At 38.1% G+C, this 24,624-nt stretch overlaps 2 protein-coding genes across 3 annotated transcripts in view; one reads left to right on the top strand and one right to left on the bottom strand.

Moving 5' to 3' along the window:
- rabl2 (RAB, member of RAS oncogene family-like 2) overlaps positions 1-24,624 on the bottom strand; it is a 321,019-nt gene that overhangs the window by 223,061 nt on the left and 73,334 nt on the right. The gene's annotated exons all lie outside the window — the stretch shown is intronic.
- shank3a (SH3 and multiple ankyrin repeat domains 3a) overlaps positions 1-24,624 on the top strand; it is a 273,592-nt gene that overhangs the window by 186,315 nt on the left and 62,653 nt on the right. Inside the window, exons 13-14 of one of the 2 annotated variants that reach the window (XM_072435296.1) lie at positions 4,512-4,693; positions 4,937-4,960. In XM_072435296.1, coding sequence (XP_072291397.1) covers positions 4,512-4,693; positions 4,937-4,960 — 206 coding nt within the window. The remainder of the gene's footprint in view (positions 1-4,511; positions 4,694-4,936; positions 4,961-24,624) is intronic. The other variant, XM_072435297.1, reaches the window with a different exon arrangement.

The raw sequence follows: 24,624 nt of genomic DNA, 5'->3' as shown, positions 1-24,624 counted from the left end.
AAGGCCACAGAACATGGGCTGCATGAGCAGCTGGAGACGGGACGCAGTCTTAACTTTGTACCCAAGCTCACAGTCAGTTTTGATCGCTTTGCATTGTCAATGTGAAGAAGTAAATGGAGAAAGTATTTTTAATGTCCTGCACTAAAACGAGATTGTTGATCATTGCAATGGGTTTATAATACGTGGCAACAGTTTGGACTAAGACAGCACAATCTAATTCTGATTGAGGTTAGCTTTGTGATACATGTTTAAAAAGTAGGATTCTGTTCAGAATGTACAGTATAAATAACTCCAGGAGGATTAAAATTTGAATGAAGACTAAAATATGAACTCATAAACTAAGAATCCCAAAAAAAATCCAACTCAATTTGCAATTTAAATTTGAGTCCGATCTATTGCAGCCCTAGTTTTGACGTCCAACCCTATATTTTAAAATGTATCTAATTTGTTTAGACGTTTAGCTTAAATTGTCACAATTGCAATTACAAAAGTGATACTGACTAATTCTGTTAGTTATTTACTAAGGACAGCCAGACATTTCCACTCAAAGCTTGTCAGAATTTTGAATCAAATCTGTCAGTTATGAATCATTATAGAACTGATAAATGCTCTAATAGCCTCATTAATTCTAATTATCCACCGACTGGAAGATCTGTCCAGGTTATTGAAAATGTGTGATAGCGGACATGTATTTTTTTAGCTTTTAACCATGTTATAACATTGTCCCTCATAAAAAACTCCCTGTATTTTGCTTCATTCATTACATTAATCCTATCATCCCAGATTTGTCTGGAGCATTTCTGCCGTCAAATTGTGTTTGTTACTACTGAATGCTTACGTTAGCTTGTTGGGGGAAAGCTAGCTTTTGTTTATTTTCCCCTGGTAATTCCTTATGCTGCCAGTAGACCACATTCATTACACCTGCATGTTTATTTTAGAATGCCGGGACAGACTTCCGGGATGATGGCTGAAGCGTGGCCGTGTCTGTCGTGTCGGCTGCAGAATTTGTTGGATTTATTCTGTCAATATTACAACTTGACCCGGGGAGATAAAAGGTTTAGAGAGGTATAAAGCTCTAAAAGACATACTTACCTCTCTGCTTTCATCAACTTTTAACTGGGCCCTTAGAAAGGCTCAGATACATAATATACGGTAGTCCACGTTCAGAAATTCCACTAACTTAATTTTTAGTTTTGATCTTCAGTTATGAGGTGAATTAAGAATTGTATTACTTCTTCTTTTCTTCCTGATATTTTGGTGGACACTTTTTTTGTAGAAAAGTTCAAACAAATGTACATCATGCATTATTTTAAGGTTTAAAAGATGAGATGCCACAGTAATGGTACTCAAGAGCATGTTTAAAGGCCAATAACCGCTTGGATCCAGGTGGTTGTGTTTGGAGTGCTCTGTGTAGTCACACATGCAGCCGTACAGTCCACTCATCAGTGCAGATGTTAGTTATATTTTCTCTCCTTTTATTGACAGTTGCCATCGTTACAGAAGCTGGGCTGGTGTCCTAGGAAACGTTGGAGCTTTTATAATCTGCTGTAAACTTTGTGCATGTGTGTCTGACTGAGTGTGTAGTACATCTATGAGAAATGAAGCATCTACTACAAAAGAGCAAGTACAAAAAAGACCAAAGAACAATGTAAAAACAACTACTACTGAAACCTAAAACTAATTTGTCACCCTAATGTTCTGTAATATTAATATCCCAGACTCTATAGTGGTGTCTCAAATAATCACATTTGCACAATAAATATGAACTCATTCAGGGTTCAAACAGTCTTCAGTACGCAGCTCGTCAGCTGGCGCTGGCAGTCATTGTTTTTCATTTAATTTGCATTGCACTTGAGTCCAAGTGCCGCTCTGCTGCCATTATGCATGAGTAAACTTCATAAAGAAGGGGCTTTTACTTGTCTTATAAACACAATCATAGATCCATTCAGGTAGGAAATATATACTATTGTCAATACCACTTTACATATCTTCTAAATATATTTACAATATTATTGTAAATATATTTAGAAGATATGTAAAGTGTTAATATTGGGTAATATTGATAATAGTTTTCTCAAAATGCTGCTAAAATGTACCCTCCTTAAAGGTTGAATGGACGATTTTTTTGGCATAAATCTGAGTCATATTTCCTCGTGGCGTGGATAAATCATTAGTCCTGCCACGTATCAATCATAAAACTCACCTACCGCTCACCTGCAGCCGCGTGTGGCTCGTCCCACGTTTCTGCGTGTTTAAGTGCATTGATCTATCATAATATAGTTCCCTCAGTGTACGGGACAAAATGAAGACGGAGAAAGACAGTTCGTGCTGACGCAGAAGTGGACTGAAATCTACGGGAGACGAGAGATGTGATGCGCTCCGTCGCGCTAATAAACAAACGCACGTGTGTGTTGTATCGGTCCGCACGGGGGAGTGGCATGCGCACTTCCACCTGCGTTCTCAAATCGCCGAAAAATCGTCCATTGCGCCTTCAAGTTGTAATCTTTCAAGTTACGATATAATGAGATATTCCTGCACGTATGGTTCACATTTGTCTGATACTGTTCACTTTGGAGCTCGGGATTCCAAGATGAGAAGTTGGGGTTCTGACTATGTTGCACTCATGTGTTTTCATCTCGGGAAATCTTTATTTGTTGCTGTTAGCCTTCTCAAACGCCTACATTTTTTTTCTTTCGATAATATCAATAATTTATTTAACAATGATGTCATCTTTTTCTTGAGCAAATCTGTTGCTCTTGTGGTGGACAGCTAACACCTAAATCTAGTTACGTTTAGTCAAAGAGAGTACCAAATCAGGTGTCAATCACCTTTTCCTGCGTTCCCAGAGGACCACATGATGCAATGTTTTTATATATATATTTATATAATTTTTTTTTGTATTTTCCACCCTTTTCTACATAAGGAAAACATGAATTTAAAACCTTGAATAAAGCAAAAAGCACTGCTATTGAGATGAGGGACAAAAAGTCCCTCAAAAAGTGACAAAAGTACAGTGTGTCACTTTGGAGGCACATATATCCTTTAAACTCATGTTGGGGCTGTCTGTGAGACTTGGACATACCTTCGTATCCATACTGGTCTCCTCCCTCCCCTGTGTGCTCACACATTAACATGCAGCAGCCATCCCGGCCCCTCAGTCCCTGCGGTAATTGGAAAGCCGTCAGCCAGCCCCTGCTTCAGTGGCAATGGGGGACAGAGAAGGAGAGGCAGTATAAGATATGGAGAGTGAGGAAAGCTAGAGACTGAGTGAGGCAAACAAAGCCTGAAATGAGGAGAGAGGGAAACAGAAAGAGTCTGTTGTAAATATGTTGAGAGCACAAATGAGCTGATCCCTCTGAACGAAACTCTGAATGAAGCCAATAGTGGGAGATACAAATGGTTCCATGCTGAAGGGTTGAGAGAGGAAAAAGAACTGAAATTCTGTTGTAAAACAGGTCAGTCTCTTCTGCACTTAAATGTCTATATGTGGTAGTAGATACAGTTGTAGCTAAAGACAATGTATTGATGTGCATTTCAAGTAAGCAGCAGCAGGAGATTGAATGCTCCTTGCACAGCAATAGCAAAGTGATGAATGAAGACTGTTGTTGTATTAGAATTCAACAGCAGTGAGCGAAGATGCATTGTAAAGAAATGTTAAAGACAGGGCTGAGAGGGAAAGCAGAGCAGGAGAATGACCGAGAGGAGGGGATTTAAGGAGAGGGGAACAGGGAGGAGCAACTATTAAATGAAATGAGCTGGAGCTCTCCCCCTCCCTCCTTCCCCACGACGCACTGCCACACGCACACACGCGCTCCGCTCTGCTCCGCCTGCCTCTGGAGCTATGGACCATCACAGGAGCACACAGCCCTGGTCCAGCATCCAGCATATGTCTGAATGTGGGAGGTGTTAGCCACTGGCTGGCGGCGGAGGCTACCATGCTATCAGAGCAGCGATGTTAGCGGAGGAGGGGGCAGTCTGTGCCTGTGCGCACACACAGAATGCACATTGAGAGCGTTTGGCGTGTGAATGTTAGGAGGCTGTCTACAGGGTGGGAGCCACGGAGCACAGCAGCAGTAAAACAGAAGGGTGGAGGGGAGAGTACACGGCCGCACTCCCAGGACAAGCTGACCCAGCCGCTCTCCTCCACAGCAGGACTCTCTGGACCAGGAGGTTCCATCAGGATGGGCTGGACTCAGACAGGCTTCCAGACAGCTCTGACAGACAGTCGCTGGAGCAGACACTGATGGGCTCAAGTGTTTTTGCCTGTGTCTTGAGGAGGATGCAGAGGACAGTACAGAGATAGAGCACAGGACGGAGGAGCGAGCAGGAGATTGTCTTTTCTCGGCCATGGAGATGTGACTGTAGACTGTCCGGGACACCTCTATGAATCGGTCCCGCTCCTTAGTGTCAAGGGGGTTCCACCAGAGCCCTGTGCTCACCATGTCTGTGACCTCGGGCTTCACTTACCAACTCCCTGGGATCACCACAGTAACTTATGTGTTTGTTTACAGCCCTGGCTCTGTGCAGCGAGACACAAGCCCGCCCCATTACACACCCCCCATGCTGTCAGGCCCCCAGGGGCCCAAGAGGAAACTCTACAGCGCTGTCCCAGGACGTACCTTTATTGTGGTAAAGCCCCACACACCCCAGGGAGAGGGAGAGATCCAGCTTAACCGCGGAGAGAGGGTGAAAGGTAAGTCCTCTTCATATGCATATACTATGTACAAATATCTGCTGTTCTTCTGCTACTGTACTCAGTGTTTTCTGCTGTCTGACTAACAGGCTCACTCATGGTCACTTCTCTGTTTTGTGTGTGCTAGAGGCTTCATTTCACAGCCATAGAAACTCATGTTTACATACACTCTTGCACTCGTGCTTCAGAGCTCTGCTTTATGCATCTGTGTGTGCTCTTGTCTCCATTCATGCTTCACTCCAGCGTATGACTGTAATGACGTAGAAGGTAACTCCATACTATTCTTCTGCCCCTGCACCTCCCATGTGTTGGTCGTCCCTCTAGAGCAGTGTCTGAGGCCAGCAGCTCAGTATAAAACAGTGGTTACTTCAAGGAGAGGGCATGCAAATCCCTGTGGCTCCCTTTGTGCTGGGGTTGTTGTTATGCATACACCATCCTGTTGCTCTCCACATGAACAAGGCTTTGGAAGTCCCTTATCACCAGCACACAGACACCTGACCCATGCAGCCTCCCTCCTACCTCTTCACATACATCAGCATGGATCAAACCCACATTAGCCTAATGGATACAGTTCCCCCACGTCCTCAGAAAGGCAGAGTGCTCCGGCGCTGGCCCCCTTCCAGTGTTCCTGCTGGACCAAACAGGAAGTACACATTAAGGCCAATTTGGTCTTTCAATTTGGATTTAGTTAGTACAATCAACATGAGTGCATAGCTACATCCCTCACAGACCACCTGTAGTGTTTGCACAGTGCAAGCGGAGAAATGAATGGAATGTTTAAACGTACATTCCATTGAATGAAGTTGTGTCTGTCTTTTGAATGATAAAGTTTTGTTAAAACGTTACTAAATTATTAAATCAATATTTCTTAACAACCTTTTCAAAGTCACTTTGGATTCTAGGGCTGCAATTGATGATCATTTTAGTAGTTGACTAGTCAATGATTATTTAAATTGTGCATACATATTTTAAATAAATTTTTAAACAAATAAATATTGAACTATTCACAAATAAAATGTATTATTGATTAAAGTAAGAAAGAGTTTATTCTTTTTTGACTTTTTGATTGAATAGTGCCACGGTCATTGTCATTGTATGTTTTTTTAATGACCTGCTTACTTAGAGTCTGTATCGTCCATACAACAATTCAAATGATCAAAATATGACTTTGATTATTTTAATAGTCAACTCGTCATGATTATTCCAGTAAGTCGTTGCAGCCCTATTTGAGTCAAAACATACTGAATGTGTTCTGTTGTTTAGGATCACTGGTATAGATAAAAGAGTTGTTTTAAATGACAAACCTACGTGTATTCGTGTCATTATTCATTGATTTCACAGTGATGAAATGCCATAGAAATTGCCATAGAAATTGCCATAGAAATGAACAATTCAAAGAAAAAGATTGCATCTTCTGAATAGGGAACTGTCCTTAAAATGTTACGTCTAAACAGGAAGTTGAACCCTATAAATACAGCACTCGTTGGCAGAACAGTCCTGTTGGCCTTGCAGGAAACCATGCCAGTGCCACAACCCAGCCAAGTCAGCCATATGCTCTTTTTATGGTACACTGACAACCACAACCATGCATTTTGCTTTTCTTTGTATGCCTATTAACATTGCAGAGCATGTCTTTTTGAATAAAACATATTTTAAAATGCTTTTCTGTAGTACACAAGCAGCTCTGCTTGTGTACAAGTCTCTCCATGGCCTAGCACTAAAGTACATCTCAGACATGTTATATGAACTATGTGCTATATGAACAATCTCAGATCTCAGGGACCAGCCTCCTGCTGGTGCCAGAGTCAGGACTAAACATGGACCGGCCTCCTGCTGGTGCCAGAGTCAGGACTAAACATGGACCGGCCTCCTGCTGGTGCCAGAGTCAGGACTAAACATGGACCGGCCTCCTGCTCGTGCCAGAGTCAGGACTAAACATGGACCAGCCTCCTGCTAGTGCCAGAGTCAGGACTAAACATGGACCAGCCTCCTGCTAGTGCCAGAGTCAGGACTAAACATGGACCGGCCTCCTGCTGGTGCCAGAGTCAGGACAAAACATAGACCGGCCTCCTGCTGGTGCCAGAGTCAGGACTAAACATGGACCGGCCTCCTGCTGGTGCCAGAGTCAGGACTAAACATGGGCCGGCCTCCTGCTGGTGCCAGAGTCAGGACTAAACATGGGCCGGCCTCCTGCTGGTGCCAGAGTCAGGACTAAACATGGACCGGCCTCCTGCTAGTGCCAGAGTCAGGACTAAACATGGACCAGCCTCCTGCTAGTGCCAGAGTCAGGACTAAACATGGACCGGCCTTCTGCTGGTGCCAGAGTCAGGACTAAACATGAACATCTTTCACAATGCTTTAGTGTCATAGTTTACTGATACTACTACATTGTTTTAGTTACATTATACATTTAGTTGCATAATGCATTTGATCTAATCTGCGTTCAAACATGGATGAGCTGCTAATAGAGCGCATTTGCACTTAAAGACAGGAGAGGGCAGTGCTAGTGGAAGAGAGACCAGGATTCATGTATACATCATTTTATTTCCTTAAAGTGCTTATGTTTTTTCTAGTTGTTACCTTGTATGGTGGGATAGTCCCTGTGGGGACTATTTATCATAGTTTTACAAGTGGCAGTTTGTGAAGAAAAGGAATTTCGGGAAGTGCTTCTAGTTCTAATAAAAATGGCCGTGGCTGCAGAGCCGCGGCGCTGTCAAATAGCCTCATGGCTAACCCTAACCCTAACCCTAACCTTAACCCTAACCCTAACCTTAACCCTAACCTTAACCCTAACCCTAACCCTAACCTTAACCCTAACCTTAACCCTAACCCTGACCCTAACCCTAACCCTGACCCTAACCCTAACCTTAACCCTAACCCTAACCCTAACCCTGACCCTGACCCTAACCTTAACCTTAACCTTAACCCTAACCCTAACCCTAACCTTAACCCTAACCCTTATCTTTAGTTATCTGTAGTTATCTGTAGTTATCTGTAGTTATCTGTAGTTATCTGAAGTTATCTGTAGTTATCTGAAGTTATCTGAAGTTATCTTTAGTTATCTGTAGTTATCTGTAGTTATCTGTAGTTATCTGTAGTTATCTGTAGTTATCTGTAGTTATCTGTAGTTATCTGTAGTTATCTGTAGTTATCTGAAGTTATCTGTAGTTATCTGAAGTTATCTTTAGTTATCTTGTTGCAAAGCTGCCGAAGGCAGCGTTGCAACTGTCCAAACGGGGTACCAAACATGCGGGCGCAGCCCGCATGTTTGGTACCCCGTCGCCCCTGGCAAGTACAGTGAACTAGCCCATGCCGAAGGCATGGATCATGCATACTTACTCCTTCTATGACAGAAATAGTCAACAATTAGTGAATGGGCGTAGCCCATTCACAAATTGTTGACAACAGCAGCGCAAAGCGCTGCATTCCTCCAAAACCCTCCTGGCATCGTCCTGTACGCAAGAATCCATGCCGCAGGCATGGGCCATGCTTGTATCTGCTCAAATCAATGGAAGTCTATGGGGAGTGGGCGGGGCATCCCGACGGAATGGGGAGTGACGAGCGCGTAAGCGCTCGTAATGATGATTCCACCCCATGGCGGCATGGGGAAGGCTTAGAGCTTTCAAACGATGTATAATTTGTTGTTATAGTGGAAACGGCTATATTGTTTTTGCTAAAAATATTATAATTTTTATTTTTATTTTTATTGTTCTTCTGCTTTTTGAGCTCTAATTTGACCCCCTGAACATGCTCAAAAACTCACCAAACTTTGCCCAAAATTCAGAAGCGATTTTTTCTGGGCCATATTTTTTTTCGTTAAAAAATGGCGCGACAGCGCCACCGACAAAAGTCAAAATACATTGCGCCTATGGGAGATGCCCAGAGGTCAACTTTGGCGTAAAGCTACGAAATTCGGGACACGCATTCCTCTCTTGAAGACAAAAAAAATATATTATCGTGGCCACGCCCCCAGACTTACCCTATTGCGACTTACCCTATTGCCGCCATCTTCCTTTGAAAATGAAAACACGCTGTGTTAGCCATTTTGTTCACGTCAAACTTTGACGAACTCCTCCTAGGGCGTTTTGCCCACCGACTTCAAAATCTGCGGACGTCCTCTGGACAAGTGGGGCATCTAAAGTTATCCAATTTTTTGAGATACCTTTTACGGTCTGTGTGCGGCGCAGCCGCAAAGTTGGACAACTTATTTTGGAATATTGCAGATCTAAAAATTGCTCCCATTTGATCAAAACCAGTCCGATTAGGACCAAATTTGAATCAGTTGTTAAACTTTCTAGTTTGGACCAGTTTAGGCTGACAAAATTTAAATGGGCGCGATAGCGCCCCCTACAGAGTGACCTTTAAATTAACATTGAAGGTCAAAAATTATTTTTAGCAAAATTGTCTAAACTTTACCCAAAATTCTATTTTGCCGTCCCGATCACAAAAGCCAATCACAAAAATGCCTAAATTTTTACGGCGTAGTCGTAGCGATGCCAGAATTCTCCCATGTTATCCCTATGGGAAAACCACAAAATCTCTCAAATTACCACATTTTTATGTTTTACACTTTAACGAACTCCTCCTAGTGCGTTTTGCCCACCAACCTCAAAATCGGTGTACGTCCTCTAGACAAGTGGTGCATCTAAAGTTATCCAAATTTTAAGGATAACTTTTACGGTTTCTGTGCGACGGAGCCGCAAACGTTTCCCAGAATTCTGACTATTTGGCCTTCAGAGTGGCCTATAAACAATAGTTTTTCCAAATGACATGACATTTTGCACTAAATTCTAATTTGCCATCCTGATCATACAAGTATGAGAGCCAAAGTCATATTTTGTACGGCGTAACCGTAGCGATGACAGAAACATCCCATGTTATCCTTATGGGAAAATCGCAAAATCGCTCAAATCACCACATTTTTACACTTCACACTTTAACAAACTCCTCCTAGGGCGATTGTCCGATCAAACTCATATTTGGGGTAAATCATCTACACAAACGGGGCATCAAAAGTTATCCATATTTTGATTTTAAGTGGTACGGTCTCTGTGCCGTGGAGCTGCAAATATATGTCAGAAATGGGAAAAACGCCAAATCCTTGAAATGTTCACATTTACGCTTCACACTTTAACAAACTCCTCCTAGTGCGTTTTGCCCACCGATCTCAAAATCGGTGTACCTCCTCTAGACAAGTGGGGCATCTAAAGTTATTCAAATTTTATGGATAACATTTACGGTCTCTGTGCAGCTGAGCTGCAAACTTTTCGCAGAATTTGGACTATTTGGCCTTCAGAGTGGCCTATAAACAAGAGTTTTTCCCAAATGACATGACATTTTGCACACAATTCTCATTTGCCAAATTAAAAGTATGGGAGCCAAAGTCATATTTGGTAAAGCGTAGCTGTAGCGATGACAGAAACATCCCATGTTATCCCTATGGGGAAACCGCAAAATCTCTAAAATGACCACATTTTTACACTTCACACTTTAACAAACTCCTCCTAGGGCGATTACCCGATCAAGTTCATATTTGGGGAGAATCATCTACATAAGCGGGGCATCAAAAGTTATCCATATTTTGATATTAAGTACTAGGGTCTCTGTGCGCTGGAGCCGCAAATATATGTCACAAATGGGAAAAACGCCAAATCCTTGAAATGTTCACATTTATGCTTCACACTTTAATGAACTCCTCTGTGGGCAATTGCTCGATCAAGCCCATATTTTGGGAAAATAATCTACACAAGCGGAGCATCAAAAGTTATCCATATTTATATTCCAAGTGTCACGGTCTCTGTGCGCTGGAGCTGCACATTTGACCGACATTTGTGTTCATTTGCACTGGTTAAGCACAGCATTGTACATGTCCAATGTGTCGCTGTCTTAGTTCTTAGACAATTGCGTTAGCGCCATCTCTGTAAAATGCAGAGAGCAGAGTCGGAAGGCCGGCGGCCCGCGAGGGCCGTTGGATGCCGCTTGTGGCTTTAATTATGTGTAGTTATCTGAAGTTATCTGTAGTTATCTGTAGTTATCTGAAGTTATCTGTAGTTATCTGTAGTTATCTGTAGTTATCTGAAGTTATCTGAAGTTATCTGTAGTTATCTGTAGTTATCTGTAGTTATCTGTAGTTATCTGTAGTTATCTTTAGTTATCTGTAGTTATCTGTAGTTATCTGTAGTTATCTTTAGTTATCTGTAGTTATCTGAAGTTATCTGTAGTTATCTGAAGTTATCTGTAGTTATCTGTAGTTATCTGTAGTTATCTGTAGTTATGTGTAGTTATCTGTAGTTATCTGTAGTTATCTGTAGTTATATGTAGTTATCTGTAGTTATCTGTAGTTATGTGTAGTTATCTGTAGTTATCTGTAGTTATCTGTAGTTATCTGTAGTTATCTGTAGTTATCTTTAGTTATCTGTAGTTATCTGAAGGTATCTGTAGTTATCTGTAGTTATCTGAAGTTATCTGTAGTTATCTGAAGGTATCTGTAGTTATCTGTAGTTATCTGTAGTTATCTGTAGTTATCTGTAGTTATCTGTAGTTATCTGAAGTTATCTGTAGTTATCTGTAGTTATCTGAAGTTATCTGTAGTTATCTGTAGTTATGTGTAGTTATCTGTAGTTATCTGTAGTTATGTGTAGTTATGTGTAGTTATCTGTAGTTATCTGTAGTTATCTGAAGTTATCTGTAGTTATCTGTAGTTATCTGTAGTTATCTGTAGTTATGTGTAGTTATCTTTAGTTATCTTTAGTTATCTGTAGTTATCTGAAGTTATCTGTAGTTATCTGTAGTTATCTGAAGTTATCTGTAGTTATCTGAAGTTATCTGTAGTTATCTTTAGTTATCTGTAGTTATGTGTAATTATCTGTAGTTATCTGAAGTTATCTGTAGTTATCTGTAGTTATCTGTAGTTATCTGTAGTTATTTGTAGTTATCTGTAGTTATCTGTAGTTATCTGTAGTTATCTTTAGTTATCTGTAGTTATCTGTAGTTATCTGTAGTTATCTTTAGTTATCTGTAGTTATCTTTAGTTATCTGTAGTTATCTGTAGTTATCTGTAGTTATCTGAAGTTATCTGTAGTTATCTGTAGTTATCTGAAGTTATCTGTAGTTATCTGTAGTTATCTGTAGTTATGTGTAGTTATGTGTAGTTATCTGTAGTTATCTGTAGTTATCTTTAGTTATCTGTAGTTATGTGTAGTTATTTGTAGTTATCTGTAGTTATCTGTAGTTATCTTTAGTTATCTGTAGTTATCTGTAGTTATCTGTAGTTATGTGTAGTTATCTGTAGTTATGTGTAGTTATCTGTAGTTATCGTTAGTTATCTGTAGTTATGTGTAGTTATCTGTAGTTATCTGTAGTTATCTGAAGTTATCTGTAGTTATCTGAAGTTATCTGTAGTTATCTGTAGTTATCTGTAGTTATGTGTAGTTATCTGTAGTTATGTGTAGTTATCTGTAGTTATCGTTAGTTATCTGTAGTTATGTGTAGTTATCTGTAGTTATCTGTAGTTATGTGTAGTTATCTGTAGTTATCTGTAGTTATCTGTAGTTATCTGTAGTTATCTGAAGTTATCTGTAGTTATCTGTAGTTATCTGTAGTTATCTGTAGTTATCTGTAGTTATCTTTAGTTATCTGTAGTTATCTGTAGTTATCTGTAGTTATCTTTAGTTATCTGTAGTTATCTGTAGTTATCTGTAGTTATGTGTAGTTATCTGTAGTTATGTGTAGTTATCTGTAGTTATCGTTAGTTATGTGTAGTTATCTGTAGTTATGTGTAGTTATCTGTAGTTATCGTTAGTTATCTGTAGTTATGTGTAGTTATCTGTAGTTATCTGTAGTTATGTGTAGTTAGCTGTAGTTATGTGTAGTTATCTGTAGTTATGTGTAGTTATCTGTAGTTATCGTTAGTTATCTGTAGTTATGTGTAGTTATCTGTAGTTATCTTTAGTTATCTGTAGTTATCTGTAGTTATCTGTAGTTATCTGAAGTTATCTGTAGTTATCTGTAGTTATCTGTAGTTATCTGTAGTTATCTGAAGTTATCTGTAGTTATCTGTAGTTATCTGTAGTTATCTTTAGTTATCTGTAGTTATGTGTAGTTATCTGTAGTTATCTGTAGTTATCTGTAGTTATCTGTAGTTATGTGTAGTTATCTGTAGTTATCTGTAGTTATCTGAAGTTATGTGTAGTTATCTGTAGTTATTTGAAGTTATTTGTAGTTATCTGTAGTTATCTGTAGTTATCTGTAGTTATCTTTAGTTATCTGTAGTTATCTGTAGTTATCTGTAGTTATCTGAAGTTATCTGTAGTTATCTGTAGTTATCTGAAGTTATCTGTAGTTATCTGTAGTTAACTGTAGTTATGTGTAGTTATCTGAAGTTATGTGTAGTTATCTGTAGTTATCTGTAGTTATCTTTAGTTATCTGTAGTTATGTGTAGTTATTTGTAGTTATCTGTAGTTATCTGTAGTTATCTGTAGTTATGTGTAGTTATCTGTAGTTATGTGTAGTTATCTGTAGTTATCGTTAGTTATCTGTAGTTATGTGGAGTTATCTGTAGTTATCTGTAGTTATCTGAAGTTATGTGTAGTTATCTGTAGTTATCTGTAGTTATCTGTAGTTCTGTGTAGTTATCTGTAGTTATCTGTAGTTATATTTAGTTATCTGTAGTTATGTGTAGTTATCTGTAGTTATCTGTAGTTATCTGTAGTTATCTGTAGTTATCTGAAGTTATCTGAAGTTATCTGTAGTTATCTGTAGTTATCTGTAGTTATCTGTAGTTATCTGTAGTTATCTGAAGTTATCTGAAGTTATCTGTAGTTATCTGTAGTTATCTGTAGTTATCTGTAGTTATGTGTAGTTATCTGTAGTTATGTGTAGTTATCTGTAGTTATCTGTAGTTATCTGTAGTTATGTGTAGTTATCTGAAGTTATCTGTAGTTATCTGTAGTTATCTGAAGTTATCTGTAGTTATCTGAAGTTATCTGTAGTTATCTGTAGTTATCTGTAGTTATCTGTAGTTATGTGTAGTTATCTGTAGTTATCTGTAGTTATCTGTAGTTATCTGTAGTTATCTGCAGTTATCTGTAGTTATATGTAGTTATCTGAAGTTATCTGTAGTTATCTGTAGTTATCTGTAGTTATCTGTAGTTATCTGTAGTTATCTGAAGTTATCTGTAGTTATCTGTAGTTATCTGTAGTTCTGTGTAGTTATCTGTAGTTATCTGTAGTTATCTGAAGTTATCTGTAGTTATCTGTAGTTATCTGTAGTTATCTGTAGTTATGTATAGTTATCTGTAGTTATCTGTAGTTATCTGTAGTTATGTGTAGTTATCTGTAGTTATCTGTAGTTATCTGTAGTTATCTGTAGTTATCTTTAGTTATCTGTAGTTATCTGTAGTTATCTGTAGTTATCTTTAGTTATCTGTAGTTATCTTTAGTTATCTGTAGTTATCTGTAGTTATCTGTAGTTATCTGAAGTTATCTGTAGTTATCTGTAGTTATCTGAAGTTATCTGTAGTTATCTGTAGTTATCTGTAGTTATGTGTAGTTATGTGTAGTTATCTGTAGTTATCTGTAGTTATCTTTAGTTATCTGTAGTTATGTGTAGTTATTTGTAGTTATCTGTAGTTATCTGTAGTTATCTGTAGTTATCTGTAGTTATCTGTAGTTATCTGTAGTTATCTGAAGTTATCTGTAGTTATCTGTAGTTATCTGTAGTTCTGTGTAGTTATCTGTAGTTATCTGTAGTTATCTGAAGTTATCTGTAGTTATCTGTAGTTATCTGTAGTTATCTGTAGTTATGTATAGTTATCTGTAGTTATCTGTAGTTATCTGTAGTTATGTGTAGTTATCTGTAGTTATCTGTAGTTATCTGTAGTTATCTGTAGTTATCTTTAGTTATCTGTAGTTATCTGTAGTTATCTGTAGTTATCTTTAGTTATCTGTAGTTATCTTTAGTTATCTGTAGTTATCTGTAGTTATCTGTAGTTATCTGAAGTTATCTGTAGTTATCTGTAGTTATCTGAAGTTATCTGTAGTTATCTGTAGTTATCTGTAGTTATGTGTAGTTATGTGTAGTTATCTGTAGTTATCTGTAGTTATCTTTAGTTATCTGTAGTTATGTGTAGTTATTTGTAGTTATCTGTAGTTATCTGTAGTTATCTTTAGTTATCTGTAGTTATCTGTAGTTATCTGTAGTTATGTGTAGTTATCTGTAGTTATGTGTAGTTATCTGTAGTTATCGTTAGTTATCTGTAGTTATGTGTAGTTATCTGTAGTTATCTGTAGTTATCTGAAGTTATCTGTAGTTATCTGAAGTTATCTGTAGTTATCTGTAGTTATCTGTAGTTATGTGTAGTTATCTGTAGTTATGTGTAGTTATCTGTAGTTATCGTTAGTTATCTGTAGTTATGTGTAGTTATCTGTAGTTATCTGTAGTTATCTGTAGTTATCTGTAGTTATCTGAAGTTATCTGTAGTTATCTGTAGTTATCTGTAGTTATCTGTAGTTATCTGTAGTTATCTTTAGTTATCTGTAGTTATCTGTAGTTATCTGTAGTTATGTGTAGTTATCTGTAGTTATGTGTAGTTATCTGTAGTTATCGTTAGTTATGTGTAGTTATCTGTAGTTATGTGTAGTTATCTGTAGTTATCGTTAGTTATCTGTAGTTATGTGTAGTTATCTGTAGTTATCTGTAGTTATGTGTAGTTAGCTGTAGTTATGTGTAGTTATCTGTAGTTATGTGTAGTTATCTGTAGTTATCGTTAGTTATCTGTAGTTATGTGTAGTTATCTGTAGTTATCTTTAGTTATCTGTAGTTATCTGTAGTTATCTGTAGTTATCTGAAGTTATCTGTAGTTATCTGTAGTTATCTGTAGTTATCTGTAGTTATCTGAAGTTATCTGTAGTTATCTGTAGTTATCTGTAGTTATCTTTAGTTATCTGTAGTTATGTGTAGTTATCTGTAGTTATCTGTAGTTATCTGTAGTTATCTGTAGTTATGTGTAGTTATCTGTAGTTATCTGTAGTTATCTGAAGTTATGTGTAGTTATCTGTAGTTATTTGAAGTTATTTGTAGTTATCTGTAGTTATCTGTAGTTATCTGTAGTTATCTTTAGTTATCTGTAGTTATCTGTAGTTATCTGTAGTTATCTGAAGTTATCTGTAGTTATCTGTAGTTATCTGAAGTTATCTGTAGTTATCTGTAGTTAACTGTAGTTATGTGTAGTTATCTGAAGTTATGTGTAGTTATCTGTAGTTATCTGTAGTTATCTTTAGTTATCTGTAGTTATGTGTAGTTATTTGTAGTTATCTGTAGTTATCTGTAGTTATCTGTAGTTATGTGTAGTTATCTGTAGTTATGTGTAGTTATCTGTAGTTATCGTTAGTTATCTGTAGTTATGTGGAGTTATCTGTAGTTATCTGTAGTTATCTGAAGTTATGTGTAGTTATCTGTAGTTATCTGTAGTTATCTGTAGTTCTGTGTAGTTATCTGTAGTTATCTGTAGTTATATTTAGTTATCTGTAGTTATGTGTAGTTATCTGTAGTTATCTGTAGTTATCTGTAGTTATCTGTAGTTATCTGAAGTTATCTGAAGTTATCTGTAGTTATCTGTAGTTATCTGTAGTTATCTGTAGTTATCTGTAGTTATCTGAAGTTATCTGAAGTTATCTGTAGTTATCTGTAGTTATCTGTAGTTATCTGTAGTTATGTGTAGTTATCTGTAGTTATGTGTAGTTATCTGTAGTTATCTGTAGTTATCTGTAGTTATGTGTAGTTATCTGAAGTTATCTGTAGTTATCTGTAGTTATCTGAAGTTATCTGTAGTTATCTGAAGTTATCTGTAGTTATCTGTAGTTATCTGTAGTTATCTGTAGTTATGTGTAGTTATCTGTAGTTATCTGTAGTTATCTGTAGTTATCTGTAGTTATCTGCAGTTATCTGTAGTTATATGTAGTTATCTGAAGTTATCTGTAGTTATCTGTAGTTATCTGTAGTTATCTGTAGTTATCTGTAGTTATCTGAAGTTATCTGTAGTTATCTGTAGTTATCTGTAGTTCTGTGTAGTTATCTGTAGTTATCTGTAGTTATCTGAAGTTATCTGTAGTTATCTGTAGTTATCTGTAGTTATCTGTAGTTATGTATAGTTATCTGTAGTTATCTGTAGTTATCTGTAGTTATGTGTAGTTATCTGTAGTTATCTGTAGTTATCTGTTGTTATGTGTAGTTATCTGTAGTTATCTGTAGTTATCTGTAGTTATCTGTAGTTATCTTTAGTTATCTGTAGTTATGTGTAGTTATCTGACACACCACTAAATACAAACACACATAGAGTGTTTAAGTAAGTAGGTTAAGTTACACCTCTGGCCTTGAAAATATAGAATAAGTGCATGAGCCACAGTGTTCCATCAAACCAAACGCTTTTGTCAAATCGTGGGCCAAATATTATGTACAAAATAAAAAAATAAATAGCTTTTTTACAGCCTAGTAATAGTTGTGGAGATTGTTTCACAAATGTACAGCAGGTGAAAGACTGAGTCCATATTCATGCAGCAGCAGGAACAGGAACATGGACTTTTGAAATGTTCATATCACAGACATGTTTCTGCTCAAACTCAACATGAGCTCGCTATTTTCATAGTTTAAGTTGATCTTAGTGACAAATGATTCATGTAGGGACTCAAATGAGGTGATTGTGTTTGTGTTCACAGTCACATTAGTGTGGACACAGTCATGTTCATACTTTGTTACACTCTAACATGTGTTTTTACTTGTGGCTTCTGATCTGTCCAGGTTTGTAGAGGATGTTTTCCTCAGAGCATCATCACAGAAGTTAGTTTTCTTGTTGTTAGCTCCACATTAGCTCCACTTTTAGCACAGCTCTAACATCCACAAAACCGTCTCCTTTCTTTCTTCCAGAAAGTTTGAATTCGAAACGTTCGGCGGGCTGGATTAAAACGTTTGGGGCCATATGTTTGACACTCCTGTGTTAAAGACTATACAGTAATGTGCAGTGACTTTATTGATGGGCAAGCAGACTCATTATTTAGTGGATAACATTTTCTCAAAAAAAGTGAAGAAAAAAATCAAATATGCAAGAGAGAGCCTTAGCTACAAACACTTGTCTCTAAAAGAGAAACTTGTCACAGCTGTTGCTTCACTTCTCTGCACATGTGCAGTTAGGGCAAAACCTGCAAACGTCCAAGATTACTACACATATTTGGATATTTGGGAGAGGCCAGATCAGGCCTTCCAAACGGTCTGATCAGGCCCGTGACCCATCTTCCAAGTATAAAAAAAACAAAACAAAATTTTTTTCTTGTTTTCTCATTTAGCTCTGGGTTAATACTAGAAATACCCAAGCCATAAGTTGAATAGCCGTGGTATAAGCTGTAGTTTATAAAGTGTCATATGGATCAGGCCTGTTCCCTCAAAAACAGGCCTCTGAATGCACATGTATTGGTGGTAGAAACTAAAATAGACAACTGTGGTCTACTATTGTAATAGGAGACATCATCCTTTTGTTAGTGTCTTTGATAGTTTTTACCTAATGTGTATTTATTTTCAGCACTATGCTCACCCCAGAGTCCCCTCTATAAATGATGAAATACACCAGATTGTAAGATCTGCTCGTCTTACATTTTATGGGAAGGACCCTCAGACCCCTCTTACACAAGCATCTCTTCATCACGTGACACTGGGCTTATCACAAGCTGTATTCCATTTGTCATTTAGACCAGGCCTTTTTCTAATAAAACATAGGTCTCTGATTGTACTTGTATTGGTGGTAGAAACTCTAAAATGTACTTCCATACTTCCATTTATACTAATGGAGGAGGAAACATCCTTCTTGTGTCTTTTTGTTGGGTTTTTCTAAATTTGCAGTAATATTTTAGAATTGTTCTCACCTCTGACTCCCCTCTATGAGTGATCAAATACACAAAAATGCAGGGAGTTTTGTTATTATGATTAATTCATTTATTTTCTACCGCTTGTTCTGGTGGGTAGAGCGGTAGTGACTTTGGGCCTTAGGCAGGGTACACCCTGGATGCCAATTAAGAGAGGACAATTTTGCCTAACACATGCCTGTCTTTGAACGGTGGGAGTAACAGAGAGATCATGTGATGTTGTCTGGCCCGGGAATTGAACACTTCTTGGGAGGCCAGAGTGCTAACCACTCTGCCACGGTGCACCCATCTTTTTTTAATTTAATGGGGTATGTTATCAAAATTACCTTCTTATAACATATGACTCATGACTGTAAGCTGTATTCCATTAGTTTCATTCAGATCAAGCCTATTTCCTCAAAAAAATGTCCTAAATGTCCTCGTATTTGTTTAAAATCTTAAAGCAGTGATTTTGACTATGAAACTTTTTCAGTAAATTTTTTTGTTTTTTGTTCCTTGCGTTAACCCTTGATCTATGTCATCAATACACAAAATTCCATCCAAAATACTAGAACAATTCAAAAGGACATATACTATGCAAATGTTCCTCTTTTTGCTCTTTTGATAGAGGTCTTCTTTGCTGTTTTTAAGTCCATAAAAGATCGCCAGATTTGTTCTGAGCATTTCTGCCTCAAATCACGTTCACTACAGCAGTAAAGTAATGTGTAAATTCAGTAGATAAATTATTAAAAGTTCTAACATGAGATGTCAAAATAAAAGAATTCAAGAGCATGTTTAATGCATAATATGTGTCTTTTGCTCCAGATTCGTCTTGGCAAGTGTAAAACGTGCCACTCTTTTCTGTGACTGGTAGTGTATGACATATGACATATGTGTTTGTATGGACAGCATTAGTCCAGACGAGCAGGCTCCTGTCCACCATCTCGCCTCCTCATGTCTTCAGCTCTATGAAACAACCGCTGGTTCACACTTAATGAGACGTGTTTGTCCATCCCATTCACTTAGTGTCACTTAGCCCCTGCACACATGCACACGCCTGTTTGATTTGGGTAATCCCTTTAGCACACTCTATTAACAGTCCCGTCCCATAGCCTCGCTGCACTGTGTGTTTCCACGATCCTTTCATTGGTAATCTGATCTTATCATCCAGACGGACACTTATGGAGAGGCCACTTACTGTCACCACGGTAACGGAGCGGAAGCATAACCTGGTCACCCCTTCGAAGGACAAAGCTGGAGCTTACGTGATGGCACAGCTAAGCTGGACTGAACGCTATGGAGTTGCAAAGTTTAAATAATATTTTTTAAATACTAACTGATGACGTCTGAGCTAAAGGCTGAGCCTCATTTATGAATGAGCTCATTTAGATTTTTGGACTCGTTTAAATTATTTTTAAATGAACATGGAACAAAGCTATTCACTGTTTAAGCCCCAGTTAACCACCAACAGTTATAATGACAGTCCAAGATATCAGTGCATTTCTTTTCAGTGCCAGGCTCACAGCAGAACAGGCTTTGTGACGGCCTTGGTCTGAGCACAAACTGCTTTACATAAGGAACCAGAGCCTCTCCTCTCTCTGTGCTGTCACCTGACCACAGTAGGAACGTACAACTTTTCATTTGGCCCCCGCTGGGCTCACACCGCTGGGATCACATTTCACATGTCCCACTAATGCACATGGAATAAGGAAGTGATAGAAATGGACAAGCAACAGTTATAGACCTATATCGCCGAAGCAGGCACAGTTTGTGGCATAAGTTTGACTAATTAGACATGAACAGAAAGAGAGCAAGGATTCCCACTAACATGCACGGGGGAAAAGGAAGCGATATAAATGCAGTGCACACGTTACATCCATTTGTCAGATGTCAGATAGACATTAGTGGAGCAAATCTTTCTTTGTACAAAAAAGAGACAGGAGTGAAAGAAGGGTCAGAGTAAGATCTTGGGCTGATAATGTTCAGTGTGGCTTCTATGAAAGCCTAAATTTGTTATGGTGGCAGTGTTATAACTGATTTTTCACTACATCAACACGATCTAACGTGCCCCTGAGCGTCGAACAATGAAGCTGCAGACTGCACTCACAGCAGTCACCTCCAAATGCAGGACGCACGTGTGGCTTCTGAAAGGGCCATAATCGTGTGCCTCTGTGATTACATAATCGTGTTTTGTAATTTGATCACAAATGTAGTTAGTTGTTCAGCCCTAGTCTGTAGCAGTGTTCACCCGGGGACCCATCTCCATATTCTGCTAGGCTTGGTCAGAACCACTTTTGCAGGAGGATTTTACCCGTTGTACATGTTTTGGGTTGATGGAACAAACCAAAGGAACACGCACAGAAAAGCCAACCTGGAAGCTTGGTTTGAGGACTGCTGGGCTCTACTGGGACGATGAATACAAATAAATACAGTGAGCCAGCCCACGAAGAGCTTTTAAAAAGAAGAAAAAAAAGTTAAAATCAGTGCCAAAAAGGACAGGAAGGCAGTGGAGGAAGGAGAAAATGGGAGCGATGTGGGTGCATCTGGAAGAACTGGTCAGGAGGCGGGCAGCAATGCTCTGCTCCAGAGAAGGTTACGGAGTGAGCACTGTGAAATACAAGGTAAAGTGCGTTGTAGTAATCAACAGGTGAACTGGTAAAAGCATGGATAGCCTATTCCAGGTTGTTTTTGGACAGGAAAGAGGTACAGTCTTTGACTAGCATTCATTTGTTCATCAAATTTCAGTTCATTGTCCTGAAAAAAGGAACAGGAAATGTTATAAATATTCATAAGACAGAATGCAGAAGACATCACCTCTCGAATATGCTCATAACATTCAGAACAAAGTATACAGATACATAATACAGTATTTTACTTCACTTGTCATATATATATATATTGTTTAAAATAGCCGATTGATATTAAAATGAGCAAATATTGGTTATCAGGCACAAATGTTAGCCAATTATTGTATAAATGTTATTGGCTGAATCCCTTTTTCAGTCAAAATGGTCACATTTATACAGCACTTTTCTACCTTTCAAGACGCTTTACATCAAGGAGCCACACACCGGTGTACGCAGACACTGAGGCAAGGCGGCTTCACTTTCTTTCCCAAGGACACAGCGGCAGTATTCAGCTAAGGCATCAGTCCATGTAGGTTAACAACATGCTGCCTGTAGAAGCTGCTGTAGTACTACACTGGGAGCGCACACTCGGGCCATGCACACAGCCCATGCACTTTCTGCAAACTGCATTATAAATCTTGCAGACAGCCATGAAAATGAAAGCGGCACAAGTAACGTTGAGATTAGACATTCACAAACATGATTAACGAGCTCCGGCCGCGCCCACTGTGTTCAGAATATTAACAGTGCCACAGCCAGTAAGGAGCTGCGGCCGTGATACGCCTTTTACTGTAACAAATAAGCTCATACTCGTGTCAAGTATGCACAGGTTCAGTGTTATTACGGTTTTAATGTAAGGACGAGACGCATCTCCCACGAGACGAGACACAAGATTGGGTCCGTGAGACAAGACAAGATTTTGACATAATTAATAATGAATACACGGTTTATAATTTGGACTAAGTTTGGATTTATCACTCATTTTTGCAATGCTTTTTCAAACTACAATTTCTCAAGCACATTATTCCCTTTTTTATCTAATCCAAATGTGAACACATGGGGGATAAATCTCACAAGATCATTTTCCACAGTTTTTTTAATTTGCAATATCTGATTTCAATATAATGCACATGCTCCAAGAAGATGAAACGCTTTATGTCATGCAGCTAAAGAAAAATATAGACCAACTTTATAGATTTACAGGGTAAATTACTAAAACGCAGGAGCTCAAAATGCAAAACCAATCTGAGCAACTAATTACACTTATAATAATGATTGTAATGAAGAGTAAATTGAGTAAAGATTTGTAAAATAATTAAGTTCCATTCCAAGGCATCTCAGAGACCAGCAGAGAAAACAAAATCAATTATCTGAAATAGTTTGACTTAAAAAGGTTGTAGAATCCCAAAAAGATCATCTGCTTATGCACGGCCTTGAAAACATAGTGTGAAATACACTTGCTGACAGTCTGAACTGGTCTGCAGAGCTTCATAATGCCACTCGATTGAAAAAGCCCATTTTAAATAATTAACTATGTCATATTATATTGTACTTGTAAATTTCACCTTAACAATTTTTTGTTGTTGTTGTATTTTTAGCAAACCATCTTGCTCTAGAATATGTGATTTAAAATCCCTTTACAAGCCTTTGGTACGAATATTTACTGACATAATCCAAAGTTCCTGATAATAGTCATGTCTTCATGTTTTCTGCACTAAAATGTAGCAAAGGATCATGGTCTATGTTGCGATTGGATATATTCTGCCAGCCCACAATATTATTGTGAGACATTCGACATCACTAGTACCTATTTAGATTTTAGATTTGTACAATAATTAAATACATAAATAAATGAATGAATAGCTAGATGGATGGATGGATGGATGGATAAAAAGCAATAAAAAAATGGTGTGTTCAGAAAATAGAAGCTTTTTAATAATAGAAGTATGTGTGGTGTGATCTGAATAAAATGAAAATGCCTGTATTTGTGTCTTCTGTATTAAAGAAAACCCCTTTTATTCCTTACAGTGTGTTATAATAGCAGCTATTTATAAAAAAATTACACTATTGCCTCTTGCATTATGTATTTGAGTGGATGAGTTACGCAGGAACAGGCCATTTTATCCAATGGGACGTTGATTAATGAGAACCATAAGTTCTCTAACTGCCTATGACTGTCCCAGACAGATCTCATTCGGAAATATTATCTTTTCTCATGGTTAAAAAAAAAAATACAGACATTTAAGGTGCCTGTACCTGATTTTTGCCATGTAGTTGTGCCCTAGTGTGGATATATTGCAGGACGAGGCAATTAACGAGGCAAGTGCAGAGTTTGGATTTCCTTGTGTAATAACTGTGTCTATTTTAGGTGTTTTAAATGGCACTGACTAAATCAACATTTTTGCCCTCTGAGATATCTGCTGTTGCAATATTTCATTCATTCATTCATTCATTCATTTTCTACCGCTTTTTTTCCCTTTCGGGGTCGCAGGTGACTATCCCAGTGACTTTGGGCCTTAGGCGGGGTCCACCCTGGACAGTGGCCAACTTGTTGCAATATTGTGCTCAACAAAAATAATTTAATTTGATTAAAGGTTTGTCTTTATGGTCATGAAGTCAATGCTGAAAATTGAAAATGGAGATTGATCAATATTAGGGACAAAAACCTAGATTTTTTTTCTTTCTGCCATATAGCCCAGCTGTAAAATATAATGTAAAAGCAGCCTTTAAGGACAGCGTTTTTCAAGTGTTTTATCTTACGAACCAAGAAGCACACTGTTGTTGTGAGCTTTACTGTGACTCAAAACCTCTGGAAGTTGTGAAAAGCACTTATGAAGTCAATGCAGTGAATCATCAGGATGCTGAATGTGTTTTTGGACATCTGCAAACAGTTTAAGAAGGTAAACATCAGGTGCAGCTTTACGGCTTTCATATGAGGGATACTGTCACTTGTTTCTCAGATCATTATAATTGCGGCAATCCAAAAATGACATTTTTACAGTCACTTAGACTTTGTAACGTCAGATCTACCTACAAGGGTCTGTATGGAGTGAAACATTTATTTCCATAAGCGTACATATTGATTATCATAACAGTAATTAGCTATTCAGGTATACACCAAAGAAGATCATTTTTGGCTTTTCTTTTTTACTGTGTAAAAATAATAAGCATATTTTTCTGTTTCTAAGCAACGAGTAAGCATTGTCAGTGCATTCAAATACTGCCACATCAATTATCAAAGAAATGAGGGCTACATTATTCTTCCAGCGATTGTAAAAGAAGGACCCATTTAGCAGCTCTGGGGGTGACATGTTTGACATATTCCATTTGCAGGTCAGGGTGGGTTCGCCTGCACGGAGCCTAAGTGCTGGACTCAAGCTGAACACAACTGTTACTCTCACACTGGGAGCGCC

This window comes from Eucyclogobius newberryi, unplaced genomic scaffold (assembly GCF_026437365.1).
Source record: "Eucyclogobius newberryi isolate DKJ021-1_F unplaced genomic scaffold, fEucNew1.0.hap1 SCAF_7, whole genome shotgun sequence".
Lineage (NCBI taxonomy): Eukaryota > Metazoa > Chordata > Actinopteri > Gobiiformes > Gobiidae > Eucyclogobius > Eucyclogobius newberryi.
This window is presented reverse-complemented; position numbering and strand designations above follow the sequence as displayed.